The sequence below is a fragment of the Grampus griseus genome, assembly GCF_964374135.1.
Source record: "Grampus griseus genome assembly, chromosome: 4".
Lineage (NCBI taxonomy): Eukaryota > Metazoa > Chordata > Mammalia > Artiodactyla > Delphinidae > Grampus > Grampus griseus.
In genome coordinates, this window is record NC_138997.1 from 131,238,484 (window position 1) to 131,265,377 (window position 26,894).

General features: G+C 35.8%; 1 protein-coding gene across 1 annotated transcript in view; it reads right to left on the reverse strand.

Annotated features, from left to right (window-relative positions):
• The window catches only part of SCLT1 (sodium channel and clathrin linker 1), a gene marked incomplete at its 5' end in the record, with an annotated part of 255,805 nt that overhangs the window by 185,416 nt on the left and 43,495 nt on the right, over positions 1–26,894 (reverse strand). Inside the window, 3 exon segments of the mRNA XM_082653872.1 lie at positions 6,214–6,269; positions 9,588–9,660; positions 10,189–10,247. Of these exon segments, the coding sequence (XP_082509998.1) occupies positions 6,214–6,269; positions 9,588–9,660; positions 10,189–10,247 (188 nt within the window).

Here is a 26,894-nt window from a genome sequence, read left to right on the forward strand (position 1 = left end):
GAATAGTGTTAGGGAATCTTACAGTCGAGTAAGAGAGAAGATAGAGTAAGACAAATACATATAATTAGAAAACATTCTAGACAACTGCCTGGTACAACCTCTCTACATGCCTTCCCTCACCTGACATTTTTCATCCTTAAGTCCAAGCTTCCTCAGTGAAGGTATCCACATCCCTGCCATGGTGTAGTGTTTCTTTTGGGGATTAATACAGAACAGTCTGATAACTAGAATTGTTGCTTCCCTTCTTCTGCTCCTACAGTTAATCATATATATTCTTTCCAGAAAAATTCGGAATTTTCAAGTTCTAAAGTGTAACTGAATTCAATCCTTCAACAGTGCACCCTCCTCCTCTGCTAAAAGCCCTTGAAGAGCCCCCTACGCCATCTGAAAGACAAGTTTAAATTTCTTAGCAGAGCATATAAGATCTTATATGATCTGCTCCCTGCCCACCATCCCAGTCTTATGCCTAATTCCCCTATACAAATACGCTGAGATATAACCACAGTAAATGATCTGTATTTTAATAAACATATGATTTTTCATTTGATGAACTCCTACTCATTCTTAAAGACTCTGCTCAAATTTCATCCCCTCACTTAAGCCTTCTCTGATGTCTCCAGCCAGAGTGATATCTTCAACAATTACAATCTAATGTATATATTGGACATGTTATAGTTAACACCATCTGCCATGTGCAGACTTAAGTAATCCTTGACCATAACCCATGCTCTGGGGAATAGCGCAGGTTATTTTTTTACAGAGGGAAGTCAATGATTAGATTAAAGTTTTGCATATTTCTCAAGGGCAGCCCTATCATACGCTGACTGGCATGAAGCGTACTAAAAATAGTAGTGTTGGCCATTAGTAACTAACAAGAATGGGTACCTTCAGGATTTGACCTAAAGAACAGAGAGAATCAGCTTTTTGGTTGGAAGAATAGGAGCAGCTGCTACATGGAAAGGGGTGCCATTACTGAGGGGGACAATTAAGGCTGTATGAGACAACTGATAAGAGGAGCATATCCTCAGAGATTGTCCTAATTGTTTCCCAGTTCTAGCTGTATTCCATGTTCCTCCTTATCATACATTCCCATTTACTCAGAATGACCTGTTTCTATTTCTTGAAGAAAAAACAGCCAAATATGAATATATGTATGTGTTTATGTTCCTAATATTTGCAATCATCCACTCAAAAAATATTTTTTGAGCATTTAATATGTATCAAGCACTGTTCAAAGGTGTTAGGTATACAGTGGTAAACAGAATAGACAAGGGCCCTGCTCCATGAAGGATACATTCTAGTAGATAAGACAAATAATAACCAAGCAAATAAATAATTTCAGGTAGTAATAGGTACCACAAATAAAATTGGATAATATAAAACAGAAAGTTGGGGAGGGAGGAAGAGTGCTAGATAATGTGGTCAGGGAATGCCTGCCTGATTGAAGAGGAGACAGTCCTGTGTAGGTCTGGAGAATAACATTCCAGGCAGAAGAAATATGCAAAAGGTCTTCTGGTGGAAACTGGTTTGCCAGTTTTAAGAAAGACGAAGTAAGACGGCCAGTGTTGACTGGAGACTAGTCATCAAAGGAGGGTGTGGTAAGAGGCATATATATACATAAATATACAAACACAGACTTATTATAAACAGAGACATACACAGAAATCAGGGTACCTCTGAATTTATATAAGGTTATTAAAAAGAGAAATATTAAACTTTATAATGAAAGCTTAGGATTTGGGTGAACTTTTGGGGATGGTTTCCTCACAGTATAATGGTGTAAACTAGCATCAGAACAGCAGGGTTTACTGTTCCAGAGATATCTCTGTTCCAGAGATATCTTTTCACTCTCTCATTGGAAAATAGATCAAATATATTCATCTTTTGCTATTATATAAATAAAGTTTTGGGGTAGAGAATACCATTTTTGGACAAGTACTGAAAAATAATGGCTTTATTACTATTTTTATAAATATACACATGAACGCCTTCCTCCCAAATTTCAAATAGACTATACTGTGTTCATAGGCTATTATCAACATACACTAATGATATAATAATTAGGGATGGTGAAAGCAAACCTAAAATTACAACTCTGATCTATATTATTATTTATTATTCAATTATCATTGGTCAATAAGAACAAATCAATGAAAATAGTGCTAAAAAATTCTATTTTATAATGCTATTGAAATCTTCTAAATCATAAATATTTAGTTTTAATCTTAAAAAGATAAATATATTAGACTATCATAAAACAAAAACTTACAAACTTAGTAAAATAAATAATATGCTAAATATAATTGTTTTAATTTATTAAATACTAACTTTATACTCCTGTTGAAGTTTTCTGTTTCTGTGCTCTAAAGCTACATATATGCCTAAATAAAAAAGTAAACAGTTATAAATTTCAAAAAAGTTTTTTGGTGACAGTTGAACCAAAGACTAGTTAACAGACTGAGCAGCAAAAGATAGCTACATGTATCAGAGAAGAGTAAACTTTTTCTGTAAAGGACCAGATACCAAATATTCTAGGTTTTGTGGGCCATTCAGTCTCTGTCTCAACTATTCAACTCCATCATTGTAGAGCAAAAGCTGCCATAGACAGTATACAAATGAACAAGTCTGGCTGTGATCTAATAAACTTTTATTTACCAAAAGAAGTGGCAGGCCAGATTTGGCCCTCAAGCTGTAGTTTGTGAATCCCTGACAGATGTCGTTAAGTCTCTGTACTAGTTACTATACTTTGACTACAAGCAACAGTGATTTTTGTCTGTTTTATTTACTAATGTATTCCAGAAACTTGAACAGTGCTTGGTACTTAGTAAGTACTCAATAAATATTTGTGAATGACTGAATGAATGTTTTATTACCTCACCAAATATTAAATCTGAAGGCAAGTGGCTCTAGATTTGTTTCAGCAGTTCAATAATGTAATTTAAGGACCAAAGGCTTCCCCATCTTTCCCTTCTTCTAATCTCATTGTGTTTCTAATACATACTCTCATGGTTACAAAATGGCTATAGCAGCTTTAACATATATCACTTTCTAAAATGACAAGGAACAGGAAGGAGGTTGTTTTCTTCTTGCCAGTCTCTCTTTTTATCAGGGAGAAAAAGCTTTCCCAGAGGCTCTACAACAGACTCTCCCTTATACTTCACTGGGTACAAGTGAGTCAGTTCATACTTAGACCAATTCCTGGCAAAAAGAAATGTGCACTGGTTTATAATCAAAGTTTTATCACCTGAGATTGTGGAAGAAGCTCATCTCCGCTGAGCACAATGCAACTGGAACAAAATCAGGGTTATATGAATTATGAAAGAAGGGAAAATAGCTCTTATGGAGGCAACAAATAATGTCTTTCATACCCTCAATAATAAAATAAAAATAATAACAATAAAAGGTAGTATTTTCTTAGTGCCAGGAAGTGCTGTATATATATTCACTCATTTAATTATCTTATCCAATTTTCATCCTCTGGCAAGTTATGAGGAGGAAATATGATATTAAAGAAAAAATGAGACAAAAACAAAATAAAAAACATGAACTGAGTTTAAAGGAATAAACTAAAAATGGGAAGGATGATAAAATGAATATCTTTTCACCTCTTCCTAAGTCTCATTTTATAAAATGACTTCATTATTTTCTATTTGTAATCAATTCCCAGAAAATACTCGCCTATACACAAATGTATTAAAAAGTTTCCAAAACCCAATAATGTGGAATTGCATACTATTGTATAATCCATGCCACTGCTAGCTTCCATTATTCAGACTTGACCATATTTAAGACATTTTCCTTAAAAATGATAAGCTCTTTTTGATTTTGCAGTCTTTAACAGCAATACTTAAAAGCAGGTTGTTGCCCTAAGGGCATAGAGTTCACTTTAAAACCTGATGACATTTCGAGTTACTAAAAGTGCCTTTTAATAAGTTCAGAATCCATTTTTCCCATTTCCCTGTTATACTAAGAATAAATACATTCATGAGCCATGACTGCAGTACTATTAAACAGGTAAAGGCAGATTTTTAAAAGACTGGTTTCAAAAGACCTGGACATAAAAGGAAGAGTATGGAGTCAAATATAGGAAACAACTAAATCATTAGCTCAATCATATAACACCGTATTATCTCCAATACATTAAAATACAAACTTAACTTACATACACTGGTGATTCAAAAATCTTAGCAATAGTCTTTAATAGGAAGATTTTTGAGAAAGAACAGTAAATCATAAAAAGTTAAAGTTAGAAAAACTTTCCCATGGGAAAAAACACAAATAAATGAGAAAAACTGAAAATCCAATTAAGAGATTTACATAGAAGAATGCAAACAAAGGAATGCCAAACTTAAAAAGAGCTTATGCTTTAAATGAATTTAAAACCAAAAAAAAATGTATTTCTTCATTTTTTGGTTTTGTTTTGTAAGGCGACAACAAAAGATATATCAGGTCTCAGTCCAGTTGCATGACCTTTAAAAGTTAAACTTGGGATAGAATAAAACGCTGAACAGTTTTAGAAGAAAATGTAAGAGAAGATCTTTAGGACCACAGGCTGAGAGAGGATTTGTTATATACAAAGACCAACAACCATAAGAAAGAAGACTGATATATTCAACTACCTCAAAATTAAAAAAAAAAAGGAAAAGAAATTTCTGTTGATCAAACATATCACAACCTGGGAACAGATATCTGAAACATACCTATTGTCTAGCGCATTGAATGCGCCATTGGTACTCATTATTCATTCCCATCCCTTTCCATATCCCAGCATCTTTCATAATGGCTGAAAGTCTAAAACTATGTTTCCCGGATGTCCTTGCAGCTGGTGTGGTGGATGGAATTAAAGTTTCACCAGTGACGGGCACTTGAAGGGGATATAGAAGGCAGAAGTGAGCTGAGAACATTCTTCTATAGGTACGACAGATGGCAAGCAAAACTGATAGACGTGAGTGTCTCCTGAAGTGAGTACCTCACGCCCCACTTTCCAGTGTCAAGTTTTCAGCTCCATGGAAGTGATGCTGTAGTGGTAGCTACAGAGATGGTGGCAGCAGCATAAATTCCTGGCCTCAGAATCTCAGCCTCTAAGGTATGACTCTAAAACCAATTATCTTACCTACATAGTACTTAACTGTAAGTGACTAAATCCCTTCTTGTTTGAAGTGTCTATGATGGTTACTGTTTACACTGATCAGCACACTAACAAATATTCAGAATACGGATTATATAAAGTACTTTGACAATTTAAGGAAAAGATAAAGAGAAAATGGGAAAAAGAAATGAACAAGCGTTTCATGAGAAAACCACATGGGTAAATAAATACATGAAAAATGGTTAACCATATTGATATTCAGGAAAATGTAAGTTAAAACCACAATGAAATACCATTTAGAACTCAAAATAACAAAAATTAAGAAACCTGGTAAGAGCAAGTGCTGATAAAATATACAAATCAATAAGAACTCATAAATATCACTGGTGGGAATGTAAATTGGTATAGCCACTTTGGAAATTAGGTTAGCAATATATTGCAAAATTGAATATTCACATAGCCTATGACCCAACCCTGAAACTCTTCTGCTTATGCATGATATTGAGTGGAAAAAAAGTCTCAGAAGACTAAATAATACTATTTTTGGAAGTTTTTAAAAATGCAAAACTAAATAATATATCATTAGGAATACACATACCTACAAAAATTTTAAAAAGCAAGGGAACGATAAACAAAAATTCAAGACAGTATTAACCGCTGGCAGAGGGAAGGAGGGGCATGGGATAGGGAAGGAAAACATGAATAAGTGCACCAGTATTGATAACATTTTAGCTCTTAACTGGATGGTGGGTTGACAGGTTTCCGTTTTATCAGTATGTTTCCTAATATAATATATATTCTATACTATACTATTCATGATTGCTAATATTTATAAGGTGCTTATTATGTACCCTATTTTAAGCAATTACTTTATCCCTTAAATCAGCTCTAAGAAATAGGTTCTGTTATTGTCTCCCACTTATAGATGAGGAAACCCTAAAGCACACAGAGGTTAACTTGTCCAAGGTCATATAGCTAATAAGCAATGGAGCCAGGAGTCAAAAAGGAAATCAGGCCCCAGCGTCCACACTCATAACCAGTATACTCCATGAATAAAATACCAAATAACAATAATAAAAGTTACCTAAGATAACAATAAGATAATCAGTAGTTAATTGATCTACCTTTCATTTTCCTTGATGACATTTTCAAGTTGTAGTTTCATCTCACCCATCTGTTTCTGAAAGAATAAAATATGGTTGCAGAAAAACATTTTCCAGACAATTAGATTTATATTAAGTAGTTCATTCATATGCAAGCAATCGGATTCTATGACACTAGTCTACAGATAAGAAATAATTATTCTTCACTTCTAACAAGCAATATTAAATATAGATATTTTAATGATACAGAGTGTAATAGAACATTTTGAATAGAATATAAGTAAAAATATTTTATATAACATATTAATAAATATTTTAAAATGTAATTCCTATATTTAGAGATGTTTATAGGAAAAGAGATGTAAGATATTCCTTAATATTTCACTATAAGAAATATCCGATGATCCCTAGACCTTGAATATATATCGTAATTCATCTTAGTTTAGGTGAAGCCCATGTAAGTGCTTGAATTTCAAGAAGTAAAATGTTAATGGCGAAAAAAGCAAATAAAGATCTTCTTTAGCAATAATTCATTCAGTCTCTGATTGACCACCTTGTTTAGTTGTATAAACTCTCTGCCCTATACAAGGCTGCTACAGCAAACCAATGTGGTCACTAACACATACATTAGTAGGAAAGATGGTAAAAAAAAAAAAAATCACTAACTAAAATACCAATACGAATAAAATATATACTGTAAAGGGAATGAAATGAAGGTATTTTTAATTTTCTCCGAGGGGTTAAAGGGATTGCAAGATTTCAACAGGAAAGAAATGGCATTTCAAGTAGGGTGAAATATGAGTAAAAGCAAAGAAGCAAAAAATATTAGACGACACAGGCATAGTCATCAGTTCTCAGTAAGAGTAAACGAGCAAGTGGAGATCAGGAAGGAGGCCATGTAAAATCATACTTAAAACAAAACTGCAATCAATTCATGATCTGTCCATTACTCTTGATTGGGTACCCCAGGCTAAAGGAGAAGAGCCAATCCTGGAGTGAACCTGGCAAGGGAAGGGTGGAACAGGCAATCCTCCAAGCCTTTCTCTCTCCCTTTCAACTAGAGAAGCTCAAGGAAGCTTCCCCTAGGAAAACAGTAACAGCCAATTATAACTACAAAGCCGGCTTGAAAGGTGAACCTTTCCCAGGTCCCTGCTGTGCCTGAATCACAATTAAATCAAAATGAATGAATTTACTACCAGATAACTGAGAACTGACCACACATGGAGCCATGCAATGAGAGGTAAAACAGGAAAGGCAGGTGGCAGGTCTTGCTTGAATGCCATGCAGACTAAGAGGTTTGGATTTTATTGTAGCAATTATTCCCATTTTGTAATTATTTTTAAAAAATCGATCTTTAAAAATTGCAAAAATGTCAGCGTATCTTGAAAAATATTATTCAAATAATTAGGTAGGATATATGCATTAACTAGGATTCAGGGTGGATCATGACAGTAACACTAAAGATTCTTTACTGTAAAATATTTCAAAACATTTAATCGTTGAAAGAAAACAAAAATTCAGCAGTACCTTTCTTATCATCAAATTTTCCCCTATTATTTACATTTCTGGAAGAAACTTTCATATAGAGAATTATTGTGAATATTTTCCTGCTTTCAAGATATACTATTTTTTGACTGGTCAATAAGATAAATCATAAGAGCTTTGCTACTCAATAATATCTATGTGAGCAAGTGTTTTTTGTTTTTGTTTTTTTTTTTGCAGTACACGGGCCTCTCACTGTTGTGGCCTCTCCCATTGCAGTGCACAGGCTCCAGACGCGCAGGCTCAGCGGCCATGGCTCATGGGCCCAGCCGCTCCGTGGCATGTGGGATCTTCCCGGACCGGGGCACGAACCCGTGTCCCCTGCATCGGCAGGCGGACTCCCAACCACTGCGCCACCAGGGAAGCCCTGAGCAAGTGTTTTAAGAAGTAGCTGTCAACATCTTTTTTGTCTCTAAAAGTAGCAACTATTCTTGCCCCTTAGGCTTTCTGCTACAGCTTCCTCTCTCTTGAAGTTAATCCAGTAATCACTCTTAGATGGAGAATGCCAAATGGAAAAATGAAGTTAAACACCTTAGTAAACTAGCTGATTAAAGACATATATGAATCAGGTAAATTATAAAAAATTAAAATTTAAAACAGTTTAATTTCAAGATAACTAGATATTCCATTTTATAACAATCAAACGACATGTCATTATAGCAATTTTGAGAGAGTGAATTCAGCAGAAACTTTAGGCTCACTAGTCCTAAAAATAAAAGCAAAATACCATTTGTGCAAAAGAGAGCTTTCTGTTGTTCTTTATCAATTAAAAAATTTAAGCAAACAACTCATACAGCTCAACAGCAAAAAAACAACCACCCAATCAGAAAATGGGGGGAAGATCTAAATAGACATTTCTCCAAAGACGACATACAGATGGCCAACAGGCACATGAAATGATGCTCAACATCATTAATTATTAGAGAAATGCAAATCAAAACCACAGTGAAGTATATCACCTCAGACTGGTCAGAATGGCCATCATCAAAAAGTCTACAAACAATACATACTGGAGAGGGTGTGGAGAAAAGGGAACCTTCCTACACTGTTGGTGGGAATGTAAACTGGAAAACAGTATTGAGGTTCCTTAAAAAACTAAAAGCAGAGTTACCATACGATCCAGCAATCCCACTCCTGGATATATATCCGGAAAAGACAAAAACTCTAATTCAAAAAGATACATGCACTCCAATGTTCAGAGCTGCACTATTTACAATAGCCAACAGTTGGAAGCAACCTAAGTGTCTATCAACACATGAATGGGTAAAAAAGATGTGGTGTACATATATACAATGGAATATTATTCAGCCATAAAGAATGAAATAATGCATTTGCAGCAACATGGATGGTCCTAGAGATTATCATACTAAGTAAGTCAGACAGAGAAAGACAAATATCATATGATATCATTTATATGTATAATCTAAAAAAAAAAAATTATACTTAAAACAGAAACAGACTTACAGAAGTAGAAAACAAACTTATGGTTACCAAAGGGGAAAAGAGGGGGCAGGGATAAATTAAGAGTTTGGGATTAACAGATACACACTACTATATATAAAACAGATAAACAACAAGGACCTACTGTATAGCACAGGAAACTAGATTCAATATCTTGTACTAACCTATAATGGAAAAGAATCTGATAAAGAATACATATATATACACACACACACATAAATGTGTAAATGTGTATAGCTGAATCACTTTGCTGTACACCAGAAAATAACACGTAAATTGATTACAGGTAAACATTTTCTTCCTTATCAATGTTTTTGTAAAGAAAGGGAGTCTATTTTTTCTTTTTTTAATAAGAAAATATTACCAAATGGTTGATAGCTATGATTCCATACCTGATAATATTTCAGCTGCCCATTTAGCTCTTCCAGATGCTTATCATACTCAGTAATAAGAGGAACTAAAAAGCTAAAGAAAATTTCAAAGTTAAAAAGATACATATTCTTTTTAATCTAGTTTAATAAATATGTAACATGAAATAAATTAAACATCAAAATTTTTATGTTAATTTTCTCCATAGCAATCAATACTTTGCCTTTTTCCTAAACCAGAGGTTCTCAACCTTAGCTCAATTAATATTTTAGGCTGAATAATTTTTTGTTGTTGGGGGCTGACCTGTGCACTGTAGGATGTTTAGTAGCATTCCTGGCCTCTACCCATTAGATGCCACTAGCACCCTTACCCTCCACAATTGTGACAAGCAAAAATGTTTCCAGACATTGTCAAATATCTGGGGAGGGAAGGGAAGCAAAAATCACTCAGTTGAGAACCACTATTATAGACAATAATACTGGCTTTTTTCCCCTTGTCAATTCAATGACAGATCATTTAAACCTAATTATAGCAGAATATAAAATAAACATTCGTAATACTAAAAAATTAACAATAATTAAACATAATTAAGAAAATAATATTTTTCTGGTAATTCAACCTTACCTTTGGTCAACTACTGAGTTTTCTACTGTGTCACCTGCAACTCCTTTGAAGACAGATTTCTGTAACATAAAATACTGCATATTAAAATTTTGTTTTCTCACATCTTTCTAGCCAAAACTGACAGTAGTTTAAAATTAAATACAAGTAAACATTTTATAACCTTAAATCTGTCACTGCAATTACAAAAGAGGGAAAGAGAAAAAAAAAGTTATATTAACTGATGCCGAAAATGTATTCAGTAAATTTTAACGCCCATACATAATAAAACTCTTGGCAAAATAGAAATAGGAAGAAATTTCTCGATTGATAAAGAACATCTACCAAAAACCTACATCAATTATTATTCTTCATAGTGGAACATCAGAAGCACTGCACGAAATTCAGTAATAATACAAGGCTGCTCACTATCACTGCTAAAACTCAGCATTGTACTAAAGGTTCCAATCAGTGGAATCTGCTGCAGGGACAGGGGGTTGGAGATCTAAAGGTTGAAAAGGAACATACAATACTATTCTGATCTACAGACAATTTGACCATTTACCTAGAAAACTCTCTCTATAATCTACCAATTATTAGGACTAAGAACAGAGTACACCAAGTCACCAGATAGAAGATCAAACATAAAAAAAAACAGCTGCTTTCCCAAATACCAGCAATAATCAGAAAATGTGATAGGAAAAAATATGGTATTCACTACTATAAGAAAAGGTAGTACTTGAGAATAAAACAAAAAAAAATGTTGCAATAACTTTAATAAAATATTAACTTTACTGAAGGACATAAAGGATCTAAATAAACAGGGTTCTATACCATATTCATATGTGGAACAGTCAGTATTATAAATGTATATATTTCTTAAAATTCACTGCAGGTACAATGCAATTCCAAAAAAGAAATCCAATAGAATAATTTATGAAACTTGATCTTAAACAGATGGTAAAGTTCCTATGTTTGAGTAAATGTGCAAGAATAGCCAAGATAATCTGGCCAAAAAAAAAAAAAAGAGGGGAGAACTTGCTCTACTACATGAGAAAACACTATAATGCTAGAGTAATTAAAACAATATGGTTCAGACACAGTAACAAACAGAACAGTACAGAAAATTCAGAAATAGATTCAAGTATTTATGGGTATGCAGTATATAAAAGAAGTGGAATTATAACTATAATAAATGGACAAAGTACTGCTTTTCAACTAATAGTGTTGGGTAAAAAAATAAAATTAGATCCCAGCACACACTAAATGGAAAGTAAATTACAGATAGATTAAAGATCCAAATGTTTTAAAAAGTTAATAACTATTGAAAGAAAATGTATTATTGACCTTGAGATACAGAAAGCTTTCTTAAGCTCTAAAAATGCAGAGACTATTGTCTGCTTTGTTCACCAATATTCCAAGCAGTGCCTGGCATACTCTCACTCAAAATACATTTTCTAGCCGAAAGACACAAGTAGTAAAATCTATAAACAGAAGAAATAACATATTTTACAATCCAAATTTAAAACTTCTATACAACTAATGACACCATAAGCAAGGTTAAGAGGACAGTATAATTTTAACATGACCAAAAAACACAGTAACTGTTATAAAGTATGCAGAAACATTCAAAACACAAGGAGATGTATAAGAACTTTCAGTGGAGCTTTTACTGTAATTAAAAAAAAATAGGATAAATGAAAAATAATACAATAGGATCTCATAAGTAGGTCAAGGGATTAGCAAAAGACATATGTATCAACATGGATATATCACCAAAAAAGGGGTTACCTTCTAGGAGTAGAAGGAAGGGAATGGGACAGAGGGAAGGACAGACAGATTCAAAGGGATTTTTTTAAAAAATGATGTACAGTTGACTTATTGTGTAAGTACTGTGCACAGTACTGAGTTAGGTGTATAGCAAAGTGATTCAGTTATTTCATTTCAGATTACTTTTCATTATAGGTTATTACAAGATACTGAATAGAGTTCCCAGCGCTATACAGTACATTCTTGTTCCTTATGTATTTTACAAATAGTAGTTTGTACCTGTTAATCCCAAATTCTTAGTTCTTCCCTCCCCCTCCTTATCTCCCCTTTGGTAACAATAAGTTTGTTTTCTATGTTTGAGAGTTCGTGTCTGTATATAAATTCATTTGTATTACTTTTTAGATTCCACATATAAGTGATATCATATGATACATGCCTGACTTACTTCACTAAAGTATGATATTCTATAGGTCCATCCATGTTGCTGCAAATAGCAATATTTCATTTTTTTTATGAGTGAGTTAATATTCCACTGTATATTTATACTACATATTCTTAGACCAATCATCTGTTAATGGGCCCTTGGGTTGTTTCCATGTCTTGGCTATCGTAAATAGTGCTGCTATGAACATAGGGGTGCATGTATCTTTTTGAAATAGAGTTTTCATCTTTTCTGGATATATACCAAGGAATGGGATTGCTGCAGCAGATGGTAACTCTATTTTTAGATTTTTAAGGAAACGCCATACTGTTTTCCATAGTGGCTACACCAATTTACCTTCCCACCAATAGTGTAGGAGGGTTCCCTTTTCTCCACACCCTCTCCAGCATTTATTATTTGTACAGTTTTTGATGATACCCATTCTGACCAGTGTGAGGTGACATCTGTTTGTGGTTTTGAGTTGCATCTTTCTGATAATAAGTGATGGTGAGTATTTTTTCATGAGCCTGTTGGCCACATGTAGGTCTTCTTAGGAGAAATGTCTGTGGCCAGTTTTTGATTGGGTTATTTGTTTTTTTGTTATTGAGTTGTATGAGCTGCTTGTATATTATGGAAATTAAGCCCTTGTCAGTCGCATCATTTGCCAATATTTTCTCCCAGTTGGTAGGTTGTCTTTTCATTTTGTTTATGGTTTCCTTTGCTGTGTAAAAGCTTGTAAGTTTTATTAGGTGCCATTCATTTATCTTAGCTTTTATTTCTTTTACATTGGCAGAATGATCTAAGAAAATATTGCTATCAGTTATGTCTAAGAATGCTCTGCCTATGTTCTCTTCTACGAGTTTTATGGTGTCATGTCTTAAATTTAGGTCTTTAAACCATTTTTGTATATGGTATGAGGCAGTGTACCAATTTCAGTGACTTACATGCAGATGTCCAGCTTTCTCAACACCATTTGCTAAAGAGACTGTCATTACTCCATTGTACACTCCTGCCTCCTTTGTCAGAGGTTAACTGACCATAGGTGTGTGAGTTAAATTCTGTGCTCTCTATTCTAAAGATCCGTTGATCTAAATATCTTTTTGTGCAATACCACAATGTTTTGATTACTATAACTATGTAATATAGTCTGAAGTCTGGAAGGGTTATGCCTCCAGCTTTATTCTTTTTCCTCAGGATTGCTGTGGCAGTTCTGGGTCTTTTGTGGTTCCATATATATTTTACAATTATTTGTTCTAGTTTGGTGAAAAATGTCATGGATATTTTGATAGGGATCACATTACATCTGTAGATTGCTTTGGGTAGTATGGCCATTTTAACAATATTAATTCTTCCAATCCAAGAGCATGAGATATCTTTCCCTTTCTTTGAATTACCCTCAATTTCCTTTATCAATGTTATATAGTTTTCAGCTCCTTGGTTAAGTTTACTCCTAGGTATCAATACTTTTTTCTTTTTGATGTGATTTTAAATGGGATTGTTTTTTCACTTTCTCTGATATTTTATTGTTAGTGTAAAGAAAAGCAACAGATTTCCGTATATTAATCTTGTAGCCTGCTACTTCGCTGAATTCATTTATTAGTACCGAATAGGTTTTACGTGGAGACTTTAGGGTACTCAAAATAGAGTATCATATCATCTGCAAATAGTGACGTTTTAAGTTCTGCCCTTCCAGTTTGGATAAAATTTATTTATTTTTCTTGTCTGATTGCTGTGGCTAGGATTTGCAATACTATGTAGAATAACAGTGGTGAGAATGGGCATCTTGTCTTAAATCTGAATTTATTGGGAAGGCTTTCAGCTTTTCACTACTGAATATTATGTTGGCTGTGGGTTTGTCATAAGCAACTTTTATTATGTTGAGATATGTTCCCTCTAAATCCACTTTGGTGAGTTTTTATCATGAATGGATATTGAATTTTGTCAAATTTTTCTGCATCTATTGAAATTATCATGTGGTTTTTGCCTTTGCTTTCATTAATATGGTGTATAATATTGATTGATTTGTGTATTGAACCATCCTTGTGACCCTGGAATGAATCCAACTTCATCATGGAATGCTCCTTTTTATGTATTGTTGGATCCAGTTTGCTAATGTTTCGTTGACAATTTTTGCATTTATATTTGTCAAAGATATTTGCCTGTAATTCTCTTTTCTGCAGTGTCTCTGTCTGGTTTTGTTACTAGGGTGATGGTGGCTTCATGGAATGACTTTGAGACTGTTCTCTCCTCTTCAATCTTTCGGAATAGTTTGAAAAGGATACATTTAAGTTCTTCTTTGTATGTTAGGGAGAATTCCCCAGTGAAGCCATCCAGTCCTGGACTTTTGTTTGAAGAGGTTCTTAGGTCTGTCTACCAAGACAACAGAAATAAAAGCAAACACAAACAAATGGGACCTAATCAAACTTAAAAGCTTTTGCACAACAAAAGAAATCACCAACAAAATAAAGACAATCTACGGACTGGAAGAAAATATTTGCAATGATTCAACTGACAAGGGTGTGCGTGTGTTAATCTCCAATCCCTAAATTATCCCTCCCCATCCCTGTCCCCTTTGGTAACTTTCAGTTTATTTTCTATGTATGTGAGTCGGTTTCTGTTTTGTAAATGACTTCCTTTATATCACTTTTTTAGATTCCATATATAAGTGATATCTTATGATATCTGTCTTTGTCTGACTTACTTCACTAAAGTATGATATCTCTAGGTCCATGCATGCTGCTGCAAATGGCATTATTTCATTCTTTTTATGGCTGAGTATTATCACATTTTATGTATATGTGTGTGTGTATATATATATATCACATTTTCTTTATCCATTTCTCTGTCAATGGACATTCAGGTTGCTTCCATGGCTATTGTACATGCTGTGGCTATGAACATTGGGGTGCATGTATCCTTCTGTTTTAGTTTTTTTTTTTCTTTTTTAAAAAATATTTATTTATTTTGGCTATGCTGGATCTTAGTTGTGGCACATGGGATCTTCGTTGCAGTATGCGGGATCCTTAGTTGCGGCACGCGGGTTTCTTAGTTGCAGCATGCAGTTTTCTTTCTTTTCTTTTTTTACGGCACGCAGGCCTCTCACTGTTGTGGCCTCTCCCGTTGCGGAGCACAGGCTCCAGACGTGCAGGCTCAGCGGCCATGGCTCACGGGCCTAGCCACTCCACGGCATGTGGGATCTTCCCAGACTGGGGCACAAACCCATGTCCCCTGCATCGGCAGGCAGACTCTCAACCACTGTGCCACCAGGGAAGCCCGCATGCAGTTTTCTTAGTTGCGGTGTGCGGACTTCTTAGTTGAGGCATGTGGACTCTTAGTTGCGGCAAGCCTGCAGGATCTAGTTCCCCGACCAGGGATTGAACCTGGGCCCCCTGCATTGGGAGCATGGAGTCTTACTTACTGGACCACCAAGGAAGTTCCTGCATGTATCCTTTTGAATTAGAGTTTTCTGTGGATATATGCCCAGGAGTGGGAATGCTGGATCATATAGTAACTCTATTTTTAGTTTTTTAAGGAATCTCCATACTGTTTTCCACAGTGAATGCACCACTTTACATTCCCACCAAAAGTTTAGGTGCGTTCCCTTTTCTCCACACCCTCTCCAGCATTTGTTATTTGTAGACTATTTAATGATGACCATTCTGACTGGTGTGAGGTGATACCTCAGTGTGGTGTGAATTTCCATTTCTGTGATAACCAGCGATGTTGAGCATCTTTTCATGTGTGTATTGGCCATCTGCATGTCTTTCTTGGATTCTGCCCAGTTTTTGATTGCGCTGTATGTCTTTTTTTGATATTGATGTGTATAAGCTCTTTGTATATTTTGAAATTAATCCCTTGTCAGCAGTAGCATTTGCAAATATTTCCTCCCAATCCATAGCTTGTCTTTTCATTTTGTGTATGGTTTCCTTTGGTGTACAAAAACTTTTAAGTTTAATTAGGGGATATCTTTTTTTTTAAGGAGCCTCATTTTATTTGTTGAGAGAATATTCTTTTTCTTTTAAAGTATTTATTTGGCTGCACCAGGTCTTAGTTCTGGCATGCGGGATCTTTGTTGCCACATGCAGGATCTTTAGTTGTGGCATTCAGGATCTTTAGTTGCGGCATACAGGATCTTTTAGTTGCAGCATGCGGGCTCTTAGTTGCATCATGCAGGATCCAATTACCTGACCAGGGATCAAACCCAGGCCCCCTGCATTGGGAGTGCAGAGTCTTAACCACTGGATCACCAGGAAGTGCCCATTTGTTTATTTTTGTTTTTATTTTCATTACTCTAGGAGGTGGATCAAACAAGATCTTGCTGTGATTTATGTCACAGAGTGTCCTGCCTATCTTTTCCTCTAAGAGTTTTATAGTGTCTGGCCTTACATTTAGGTCTTTAATCCATTTTGAGTTTATTTTTTGTGTATGGTATTACAGGATATTCTATATTTCATATACTTCATTCTTTTCCATGTAGCTGTCCAGTTTTCCCAGCACCACTTATTGAATAGACTGTCTTTTCTTTATTGTATATTCTTGCCACCTTTGTCATAGATTAGCTGACTATAAGTGCGTGGGTTTATTTCTGGGTTTATTCTGTTCTATTGATCTTTGGGTGCTTTTGTGCCAGTACCATACTGTTTTGTTTACTGTAGCTTTTTAGTATAGTCTGAAGTCAGGGAGTGTGATTCCTCCAGCTCCATTTTTCTCAATATTGTTTAGGCTATTTGGGGTCTTTTGTGTTTCCACTCTAATTTTTAAATTTTTGTTCCAATTCTGTGAAAAATGCCACTGGTATTTTGATAGGGATTGCACTGAATCTGTAGATTGCCTTGAGTAGTAATGGTCATTTACCAATATTGATTCTTCCCATACAAAAACAGGTCTTTTGCCTCCTTAAATAGGTTTATTCCTGGATATTTTATTCTTTTTCATATGATGGAAAATGGGATTGTTTCCTTAATTTCTCTTCCTGATATTTCATTGTTAGTGTATAGAAATGCAACAGATTTCTGTATATTAATTTTGCTTATTTTTATGTTAATTTTGTATTCTATGACTTTACCAAATTCACTGATGAGCTCTAATTTTCTGGTGGCATCTTTAGGATTTTCTTATCACCATATCAACTACAAACAGTGACAGTTTTACTTCTTCCTTTCCAATCTGGATTCCTTTTACTTCTTGTCTACTCTGATTGCTGTGGCTAGACTAGGACTTCTAACAGTATTTTGAATAAAAGTGGTGAGAATGGGCATCCTTGTTCCTGACTGTAGATGAAATGCTTTGAGCTTTTTAACACTGAGCATGATGTTAGCTGTGGGTTTGTCACATGGTCTTTATTATGTTGAGGTGTGTTCCTTCTATGCCCATTTTCTGAAGAGCTGTTTTTTTATCATAAATGAATGTTGAATTTCATCAACAGTTTTTCTGCATCTGTTGATGTGTTCATATGGTTTTTGTTCTTCAAATTGTTAATGTGGTGCATATCATTGATTGATTTGAGGATATCAAAAAATCCTTGCATCCCTGGGGTAAATCCTAGTTGATCATGGAGTATGATCCTTTTAATGTATTGTTGGAGTCAGTTTGTTAGTATTTTGTTGAGGAATTTTGCATCAATGTTCTTCAGTGATAATGGCCTGTAATTTTCATTTTTCATGGTATCTTTGTCTGGTTTTGGTATCAGGGTGATGGTGGCCTCATAGAATGAGTTCGAAGTGTTCCTTTCTCTGCAATTCTTTGGAATAGTTTCAAAAGGATAGGTGTTAACTATTCTCTAAATGTTTGGTAGAATTCAACTTTGAAGCCATCTGGTCCTGGACTTCTATTGGTTGGTAGTTTTTAAATTACTGATTCAATTTCTGTACTGGTAATTTGTTCATATTTTCTCTTTTTTCCTGGTTCAGTCTTAGACTGTACCTTTTCTAAGAATTTGTCCATTTCTTCTAGGTTGTCCATTTTATTGGCATATAGTTGCTCATGGCAGTCTCTTATGATCCTTTGTATTTTTATAGTGTCAGTTGTACCTTCTTTTTCATTTCTGATTTTATTAATTTGCACTTTTTCCCTTTTTTTTCCTGATGAGTTTGGCTAAAGGTTTATCAATTTTATTTATCTTTTTCAAAGACCAGCTTTTAGTTTCATTGATCTTTCCTACTGCTTTTTTTTTTCAGTCTCTATTTCATTTATTTTTTGTGATCTTTATGATCTCTTTCCCTCTACTAACTTTGGGTTTTGTTTGTTCTTCTTTCTCTAGTTCCTTTAGTTGTAAAGTTAGGTTGTTTGAGATTTTTCTTGTTTCTTGAGGTAAGCTTACATCACTAAAAACTTCCCTCCTAGAACTACTTTTGCTATGTCTAACAGGTTTTGGATCAGCATGTTTTCATTTTCATTTGTCTCTAGGTATTTTTTTAATTTCCTCTGATTTCTTTATTGATAAACTGGTTGTTCAGTAGAATATTGTTTAGTTTTCACGTATTTGTGGACTTTTGCAGTTTTTTTTCTTGTAGTTGATTTCTAGTCTCATAGTGTTGTGGTCAGAAAAGATGCTTGATATGATTTCAATTTTCTTAAATGCACCTAGGCTCATTTTGTGGCCAAGTATGTGATTTATCCTGGAGAATGTTCCAGTTGCAGTTGAAAAGAATGTGTATTCTGCTGGTTTCAGATGGAATGGTCTATTTATATATCAATTAAGTCCATTTGGTCTAATGTGTTATTTTAAGGCCTGTGTTTCTAATTGATTACATCCATGGATATAAGTTGGATGTTAAAATCCCCTACCATTATTGTGTTATTGTTGATAGTTCCTTTAATATCTGTTAATATTTGATATATTGAAGTGCTCCTATGTTGGGTGCATATATATTTACAATTGTTACATCTTCTTGGATTGACCCCTTGATCATCATGTAGTCTCCTCCTTTAGGTCTTGTAACAGTCTTCATTTTAAAGATTTTTTTTTTCTGATAAATATTGCTACTCCAGTTTTCTTGTGATTTCCATTTGCATGGAATACTTTTTTCATCCCCTCACTTTGTCTGTGTGTGTGTCTAAATTTGAAGTAACTCTCCTGTAGGCAGCATATATATGTGTCTTGTTTTTGTATTCATTCAGCCAGTCTGTGTCTTTTGGTTGGAACCTATAATCTGTTTACATTTAAGGTAATTATAAATAGGTATGCTCTTATTGTCATGATTTGTTAATCATTTTGGATTTGTTTTGGGGGTCTTTTCTCCCCCACTTTCTTCTTTTGTTATCTTCTCTTGTGATTTGATGACTATCTTTAGTGTTATGTTTGGATTCCATTTTCTTTTTTCATGTGTATATCTATCATAGATTTTTGGTTTGCAGTTATCATGACATTTTTGTATAGCAGTCTATATATGCACATGACTGTTTTAAGTTGACCTCTTCATTTCAAATGCATTTTAAATACCCTAAATTTGTAATCTCCTCCCCCCACAATTACTATTTTTCATATAATATTTTACATCGAATTATTTTGTGTATCCCTAAACTACTTATTGTGAATATAGATTATTTTACTAGTTTTGTATTTTAACCTTCCTAGTAGCTTGCTGTGTGGGTGATTTCCTACCTTTAGTGTATCCTTGCCTTTACTGGTGAGCTTTCTCATTTTGTAGTTTTCTTGTTTATAGCTGTGGCCTTTTCTTTTTCACCTAGAGAAGTTCCTTTAACATTTGCTACAAAGCTGGTTTGGTGATGCTGAATTTCCTTTAGCTTTTGCTTGTCTGTAAAGCTTTTGATTTCTCCATCAAATCTGAATGAGAGCCTTGCTCGGTATTCTTGGTTGTAGGTTTTTCCCTTTCATCACTTTAAATATATTGTGCCACTTTTTTTGGTATGCAGAGTTTCTGCTGAAAAATCAGCTGATAACCTTATGGGAGTTCCCTTGTATGTTATTTGTTGCTTTTCCCTTGCTGCTTTTAGTGTTCTTTATCTTTAATTTTTGTCACTCTAACTACAATGTGTCTGGGTGTGTTCCTCTTTGGGTTAACCCTATATAGGACTCTGTACTTCCTGGACTTGGGTGACTATTCTTTTTCCCATGTTACAAAAGTTTTCAGCTATTATGTCTTCTAATATGTTCTCAGACCCTTTCTCGTCTCCTTTTGGGTCACCTATAATTTGAATACTAGACTTGGACTTGGTATTGTCCCAGAGGTCTTTCAAACTGTCCTCATTTCTTTTCATTCTTTTTTCCTTCTTTTGTTCAGCAGCAGTGATTTCCACTACTCTATTTTCTAGCTCACTAATCCATGCTTTGGAATCATTTAGTCTACTATTGCTTCTTGTAGTGTATTTTTCACTTCAGTTATTGTGTTCTTCATCTCTGTTTAGTTGTTCTTTATTATTTTCCATCTCTTTATTACAAACTTCTGACTTCTTGCTCTGTGCATCCATTCTCCTCCTGAGTTCTTTAACCATCTTTATGGTCATTCCTCTCAACTCTTTCTCAGGTAGACTGCCTATCTTATTTCTTCTTTTGGGGTTTCATCTTGTTCCTTTGTCCGGAACACATTCCTCTGCTGCCTCATTTTGCCTAAGTTGCTATTTGTATTTTTATTATGTGGTGGATTAGTTATGTTTCTCGATCTTGGAGAAGTGGCCCTCTGCAGGAGGCATCCTATGCATCCCTGCTGGGTACTCCTGTCTTGTCACCTAAGTTATATGCTCTAGGGGTTCCCCCTAATAGGGCTGTGTGGATCCTTCTCTTGTGGTGGGCTCTGTGGGCAGTCTAGTAGGCTTGGTTGGCCCCTAGTCTGGTTGCTGGCTAGGCCCTGCCTTATGTGGATGCTGTTGGTTGCTGTTTAGTGGGGCCTGGTCATGAGGTGGCTGGCTGTGGAATCCTAGGGGGCCCCAGGACTAGTGCTGGCTCACTGGTGGGTGGAGTCAAGGTCCCAAAGATTCTGGAGCTGTTGCCCATCCACTGTTGCCAGATCCTGGGACTACACTACTGGAGGGCAGAGCTTGTCCTGGAGTCTGGCTGCAGGGCCCAGAGATCACAGAGATCATTTGAGAATGTTGGGTGGGTGGGGCCAACTCCTGACACAGCTGGGTATGGGCTCCAGGGTGTCCTGAAGGTGGCTTTGGGCTGCTGGTGGGCTAGGCCAGGGCCTAACTGGTCCCAGGGTAAATTGTTTTCTTGCTTCTGTTGTCTGCCCCCTGGTGGGTGAGACTGGTTGAGAGGACTGTGAAGCTTCCAGGGACATGTCTAGAGGAGCCTGTGGGCTCATGAGGTCATGAGTCAACCTGTCTGCTGATGGGTTGGGCTGTGTCCCTGCTCAGTTAGTTGTTTGGCCTGAGGCATCCCAGCACTGTAGCCTGTAGGCTGTTGGGTGGTGCCAGGTCTTGGCACTAATGAGCTCAAGGGACGATCCCAAGATGTCAGCTGCCATAGAAGCAGCATTCAGGTGGCTGAATGTTCCCCAAAATGTCTGACACCAGTGTCTCTATCCCCAGAGTAAGCTGCATCTGCCCCCACCTCTCAATGAGACTATCCAAGACCAGCAGATAGGTTTGTCCCAAGCTCCTATCAAATTACTTCTTCTGTCCTGGGTCCCAGTGCATGTGAGGCTTTGTGTGTGCCCTTTAAAAGTGTAATCTCTATTTCCCCCAGTCCTTTGGGGCTCCTGCACTTAAGCCCTGCTGCCCTTCAAAACCAAGTGCTCTGGGGGCCTATCTTCCTAGTGCTGGACCTGGGCTGGAGAGCCCAATGTGGGGCTCAGAACCCTCACTCCTGTGGGAAAACCTCTGCAATACAATTATTCCCCAGTGGGTCACCCAGTTGGGGGGTATGAGATTTGATTATATCAGGAGTCCGCCTCTTCTAGCCATCTTATTGTGATTTCTTCTTTTTGTCTCTATCTGTAGAAGATGTTTTGTGATAGGTTCCAGTCTTTTTCATCAATGATTTTTCTGCTTGTGATTTCAGTGTGCTCATGAGAGGAGAGGAGATCAGGGTCTCTCTACTCTGCCATCTTTAACCTTGGAGTGACTTATATGTGAGCTCCTCTTTTGGTCTCTGCATTTTCCTTCTCCTACTTTGTTTCTCTGGGTTGTTATGAATGTCCATTGGTAAAGCCACTGTGTGGAAGGATCCTGGGACCAGAGTCCTCTGCTCCAATGACTACATTATCCTCATCACATGAAGAGATGCTTCTTCTTTTTCAGGAGTATCTGAGAGCCTCAAACCTTCTTTCTACTCCACCCACTCTTCCCCTCAAAAGAAGAAGCTGTCTTATCAAACTGTGCGATGGGGAGAAGAGTCACTGCCCACACCTACTGTATGTTTTTGATTTGTGGTTACCCTGGATTTCAAGTATGCTGACCTGTAACTATACCTACTTGCATTAAACTGATAGTCATGCAAGTGCAAACACGTCGTAAATGATCTACATTTTTATATTTCCCTCCCCCACATTTTGATTTTGATGTCCTATTTTACATCTTGATGCTTATCCTTTTGCTGTTAATCACTTTTGCTTATAATCACTATTACAATTTTTTGTTTTTAAACCTACATTGCTTATTTAAGTGATCTTCAATCATTTTATATATTTGCCTTTCCTATTGTGATTTTCCCTTTCCTATAGATTCTTGCTTTTTTTTTTTTTTTCTATTTAGAGTAGGGTAGGTTTAATATTGCTGTATGTTGTTAGTTTTTACTTGTCTGAGAAATTTTTTCTCTTCCTATTCTAAATGATAATTTTGCTGGATAGAGTATTCTAGGTTGCAAATTTTTCTCTTTCAGGAATCTGAATATATGATGCCACTCTCTTCTGGTGTGCAAAGCTTCTACAGAGAAATCAGCTGATAGTCTTATGGGGATTCCCGTGTAACTGTTTTTCTCTTGCTGCCTTTAGAATCCTCTCCTTATCTTTAACTTCTGCTATTTTAATTATGACATGTCTTGGTGTGGGTCTGTTTTGGTTCATCTTGTTTGGGACCCTCTGTACTTCCTGTACCTGGATATCTGTTTCTTTCTTTAGGTTGGGGAAGTTTTCAGTCATTATTTCTTCAAATACATTTTTGATCCCTTTTCTCTCTCTTCTTCTGGAATTTCTACTATGCATAGGTTGGCACACTTTATATTATCCCAGAGATCTCATATGATGCCCTCATTTGTTTTCATTTGTCTTTCTGACTGCTGTTCTGACTGGATGAGTTCCATTATTCTATCTTTCAGATGAATTATTTGCTCTGTGTCATTTAATATGCTATGCATTGCTTCTAGATCGGTTTTCACCTTAGCAAGTGAATTGTCTAATTTTGATTGGTTCCTCTTTATAGCCTCTAGTTCCTTGTTACAGTGATCTGCATTTCTATCAGTCTTTCTTAATTCCTTTAGCAGTTTTACTAACTCCTTTTTGAACTCAGGGTCTGATAGACTGGAGAATTCTGTTTCATTATTTGTTCTTTCAGGGGATTTCTCTTGTTCTTTTAGGTGGGAGTAGCTCCTCTGCTTTTTCATTTTACTTAACTTTCTCTGTCTCTATGAATTTAGGGGAAACAGTTATCTACTGTGGTCTTGAAGGGGTGTTTTTATGTGGGAATGTCCCTGTGTAGATTGAGTGAGCCCAATCTTTTTGGTGCGAGGGCCAGTTTTGATATGGATGCCAACCACATCTTTCCTTAGAGTATGCTGGCTGTTATCCCCTTGATAGAGGGTGTGATTGGTGTTGTGGTGTCCAGAGCCTGTGCAGGATGAGGGGCAGGTCCTCCTCTTTGCTGTCATTGCCCTGTCAGGGCCTGCGCAGGGTCTGTTCCCTAGTTGTTAAAGTAGAAACCCTGAGGGTTGTGTTAGACCAGGCTCTGTTGTCCTTGAGTGTGTGGTCACAGCAAACATATATGTTGCCCATGCAGTCATCTGCAGTTCTGCCCAGAAGCAGCCCAAGGTCATGTCTCTTTCTCCGTGTATTCATCCAAGACCTAGTGGTAGGCTGTGGTGTGGAATAGGCTGGGGCTGGGACACAGTGGCTTGCAGGAATCAAGGAGGTAGTCCAGTTGATCAGTCATTTACTTTATGATTAATGTTTTTTTTAATCCTGTTGAAGACATCTTGCCTATTATAAGCTGATGGACTTTTCTCCCAAATTTTCTTCTGAAACCATTATTACATTTAGACATACAATCAATCCAGAAGTTACATGTGAGAATAGTATGGGTAGGGATCAAGATTTTTTTTTCTCCTACATAAAAATCTGGCGTGGGTAGGGCTACTTCTGAACTCTATTCTGTTCAGTTGGTTTACCTGTCCATCCTTGGCCAACATCACACTGTCTTAATAATGAGAGCTTCACAATAAACCTTGACTTCTGCTACTATCTGTTCTCCAGCTTGTTATTCTTCTTTAAGATTGTCTTAGCTCTTCTTTGCCTTTTGCACAAAAATTTTGGAAACAACTTGTCAAATCTGAAGAAAAAAATCCCCCAGTATTTTGATTATGATTTTGTTGAATTCAATTAAGCTATATAATCCATGAACACAGTATATCCTCATATTTATTATCTTAAGGTTTTCATTAGAATTATTTCTAAGTATTTAATGTATTTTCATGCTACTGTAAATAGTATCACTCTTTAAATTTCATTTTCAATTGAATTGTTGCTATTTATAGAAATAAAATTAAATCTGTAATTTTGTCTTGTATCCAAAAACACTACTAAATTCATTTATTAAATCTGACAGATTGATGATTTTTGAATTTTCAATATACATCGTATTGTTTTCTACAAATAATGATAGTATTCTTTCTTCCTTTCCAGTTTTTGTATCTTTATTCATCTTGCTTTGAAGAAAAGTGATTTTTACCAGGCATCCATGCTTTATTCCCATTTTCAGGGGGAAAACTTTCAACATTTCACCATCAAGTACAATGCACATCTAGTGTTTTGTAGCTAGTCTATCAAATTAAGGAAGTTTCTTTCTGTTCCTAGTTTCCTGAGACTTTTTATTGTGGTAGGGAGTTAAATTTTACTAATTATTTTCTGATTTCTTGACATAATCATATAATTTTTCTTCTTTTCATGCTGTCAATATGGTGATTTATGTTGATTTATTTTCAAATGTTAAACCATCTTTGTTTAATTAATATATTTTATTTGCTAACAGTTAAGTATTTTGAAAGTAAGTTCATGAGTAAGACTGCCTATAGTTATCTTTTTTCAAAACTCTGTTCCAAGTTTGTTATCAAGATTATGCTGGGTCAAAAGCAGTTGAGAAGGAATTCCCCATTTTATACTCTCTGGAACAGAGATGTAAGATTGGTTTTATTTCTTCCTTTTCATGACTGGAAAAGTTCACTATGAAGTCCTCTAGACCTAACGTTTTCTTTAGTTGGATTTTTAAAAAATTTCTTTAATGCTGTGTTTAACCCATATATTCAAATTAGTATCATTTCAACATTTCAATAAAAATTACTGAGATATTTTATTGTTTTGTCACACTGTTTTGAAATCCAGTGCAAGTTTTACACTTAATAGCACATTTCAAGTGTTCAATAGCATGACCACTGGAATTCTAGAAAATGTGTTGTGTTTACCCTTTCACATTTAGATCTTTGTCTACCTGAAATCGATTTTTGAGCGTAATGTGAGGTAGGAATCTAGTTTCATTTTTTCCATATGAGTATCCACTTGACCCAGAACCAATTTATTGAAAAGATAGTCCTATCCCCCTGTTCTGCTATGATCCTTTTGTCTTATATCAAGTGTCCACGTATGTGTGAATCTGTTTCTGGACTCTATTCCATGTCACCTGTTTATTCATCTACACAATCTTAATTACTGTAATTTTTGTAATAAGTCCTGATATCTGGTAGGGAAATTGTTCCTAACAGTTTTTAAGACAGTCTTAGCTATTCCTGGTCCTTTGCCATTCCATATAAATTACCTGTGAAGTTCCTCAAAAATATCTGTCAGGATTTTGACTGAGATTGCATTGAATTTACATATCAGTTTGAGAAGAGCACTTTCTAAAAAAATAAATTATCTGTTCATCTGATGCTATCCTCTAGGTAGGATCTGGACAGGTCCTTGCCTTCTAGACTCTGCTACTTTCCACATTCTGGGGTATAAGCAACTGACTGAGAGGCTCAACCTTCAGAGCTTTGATGAGAACACAATGGAGCCCCCCCGTCCCCCATTTTTGCAGGAGAATGTCCCTGACAAGGCAGAACAAGGGCAGAAAGTCCCTGGCAAGGTTCTAAAATCATAGGATGCAGGAAAAGATGGAGTCTTAGAGGAACCAGACCAAAAACCCTTGAGTCCTCATCTGTCTACAATATGGGCCTTGGGCCCTTGTGTGTGAGTTCTCAGGAGTCACCCATTCTTGCACTCACTCTAACCCAGGGTAGATCAATAGACTTATCCTCCTAGAGATCAGATTAGATGCTTTCCACTCCTCACTCTCCTCTACCTTCTCTGTCACTGGTCTTGCGTTTGCTTTGTGGTAACAGACAAAGTTTCATAAAGAAGCCAATTACAAATGTAGAGAATTATGCAGGCTGGCT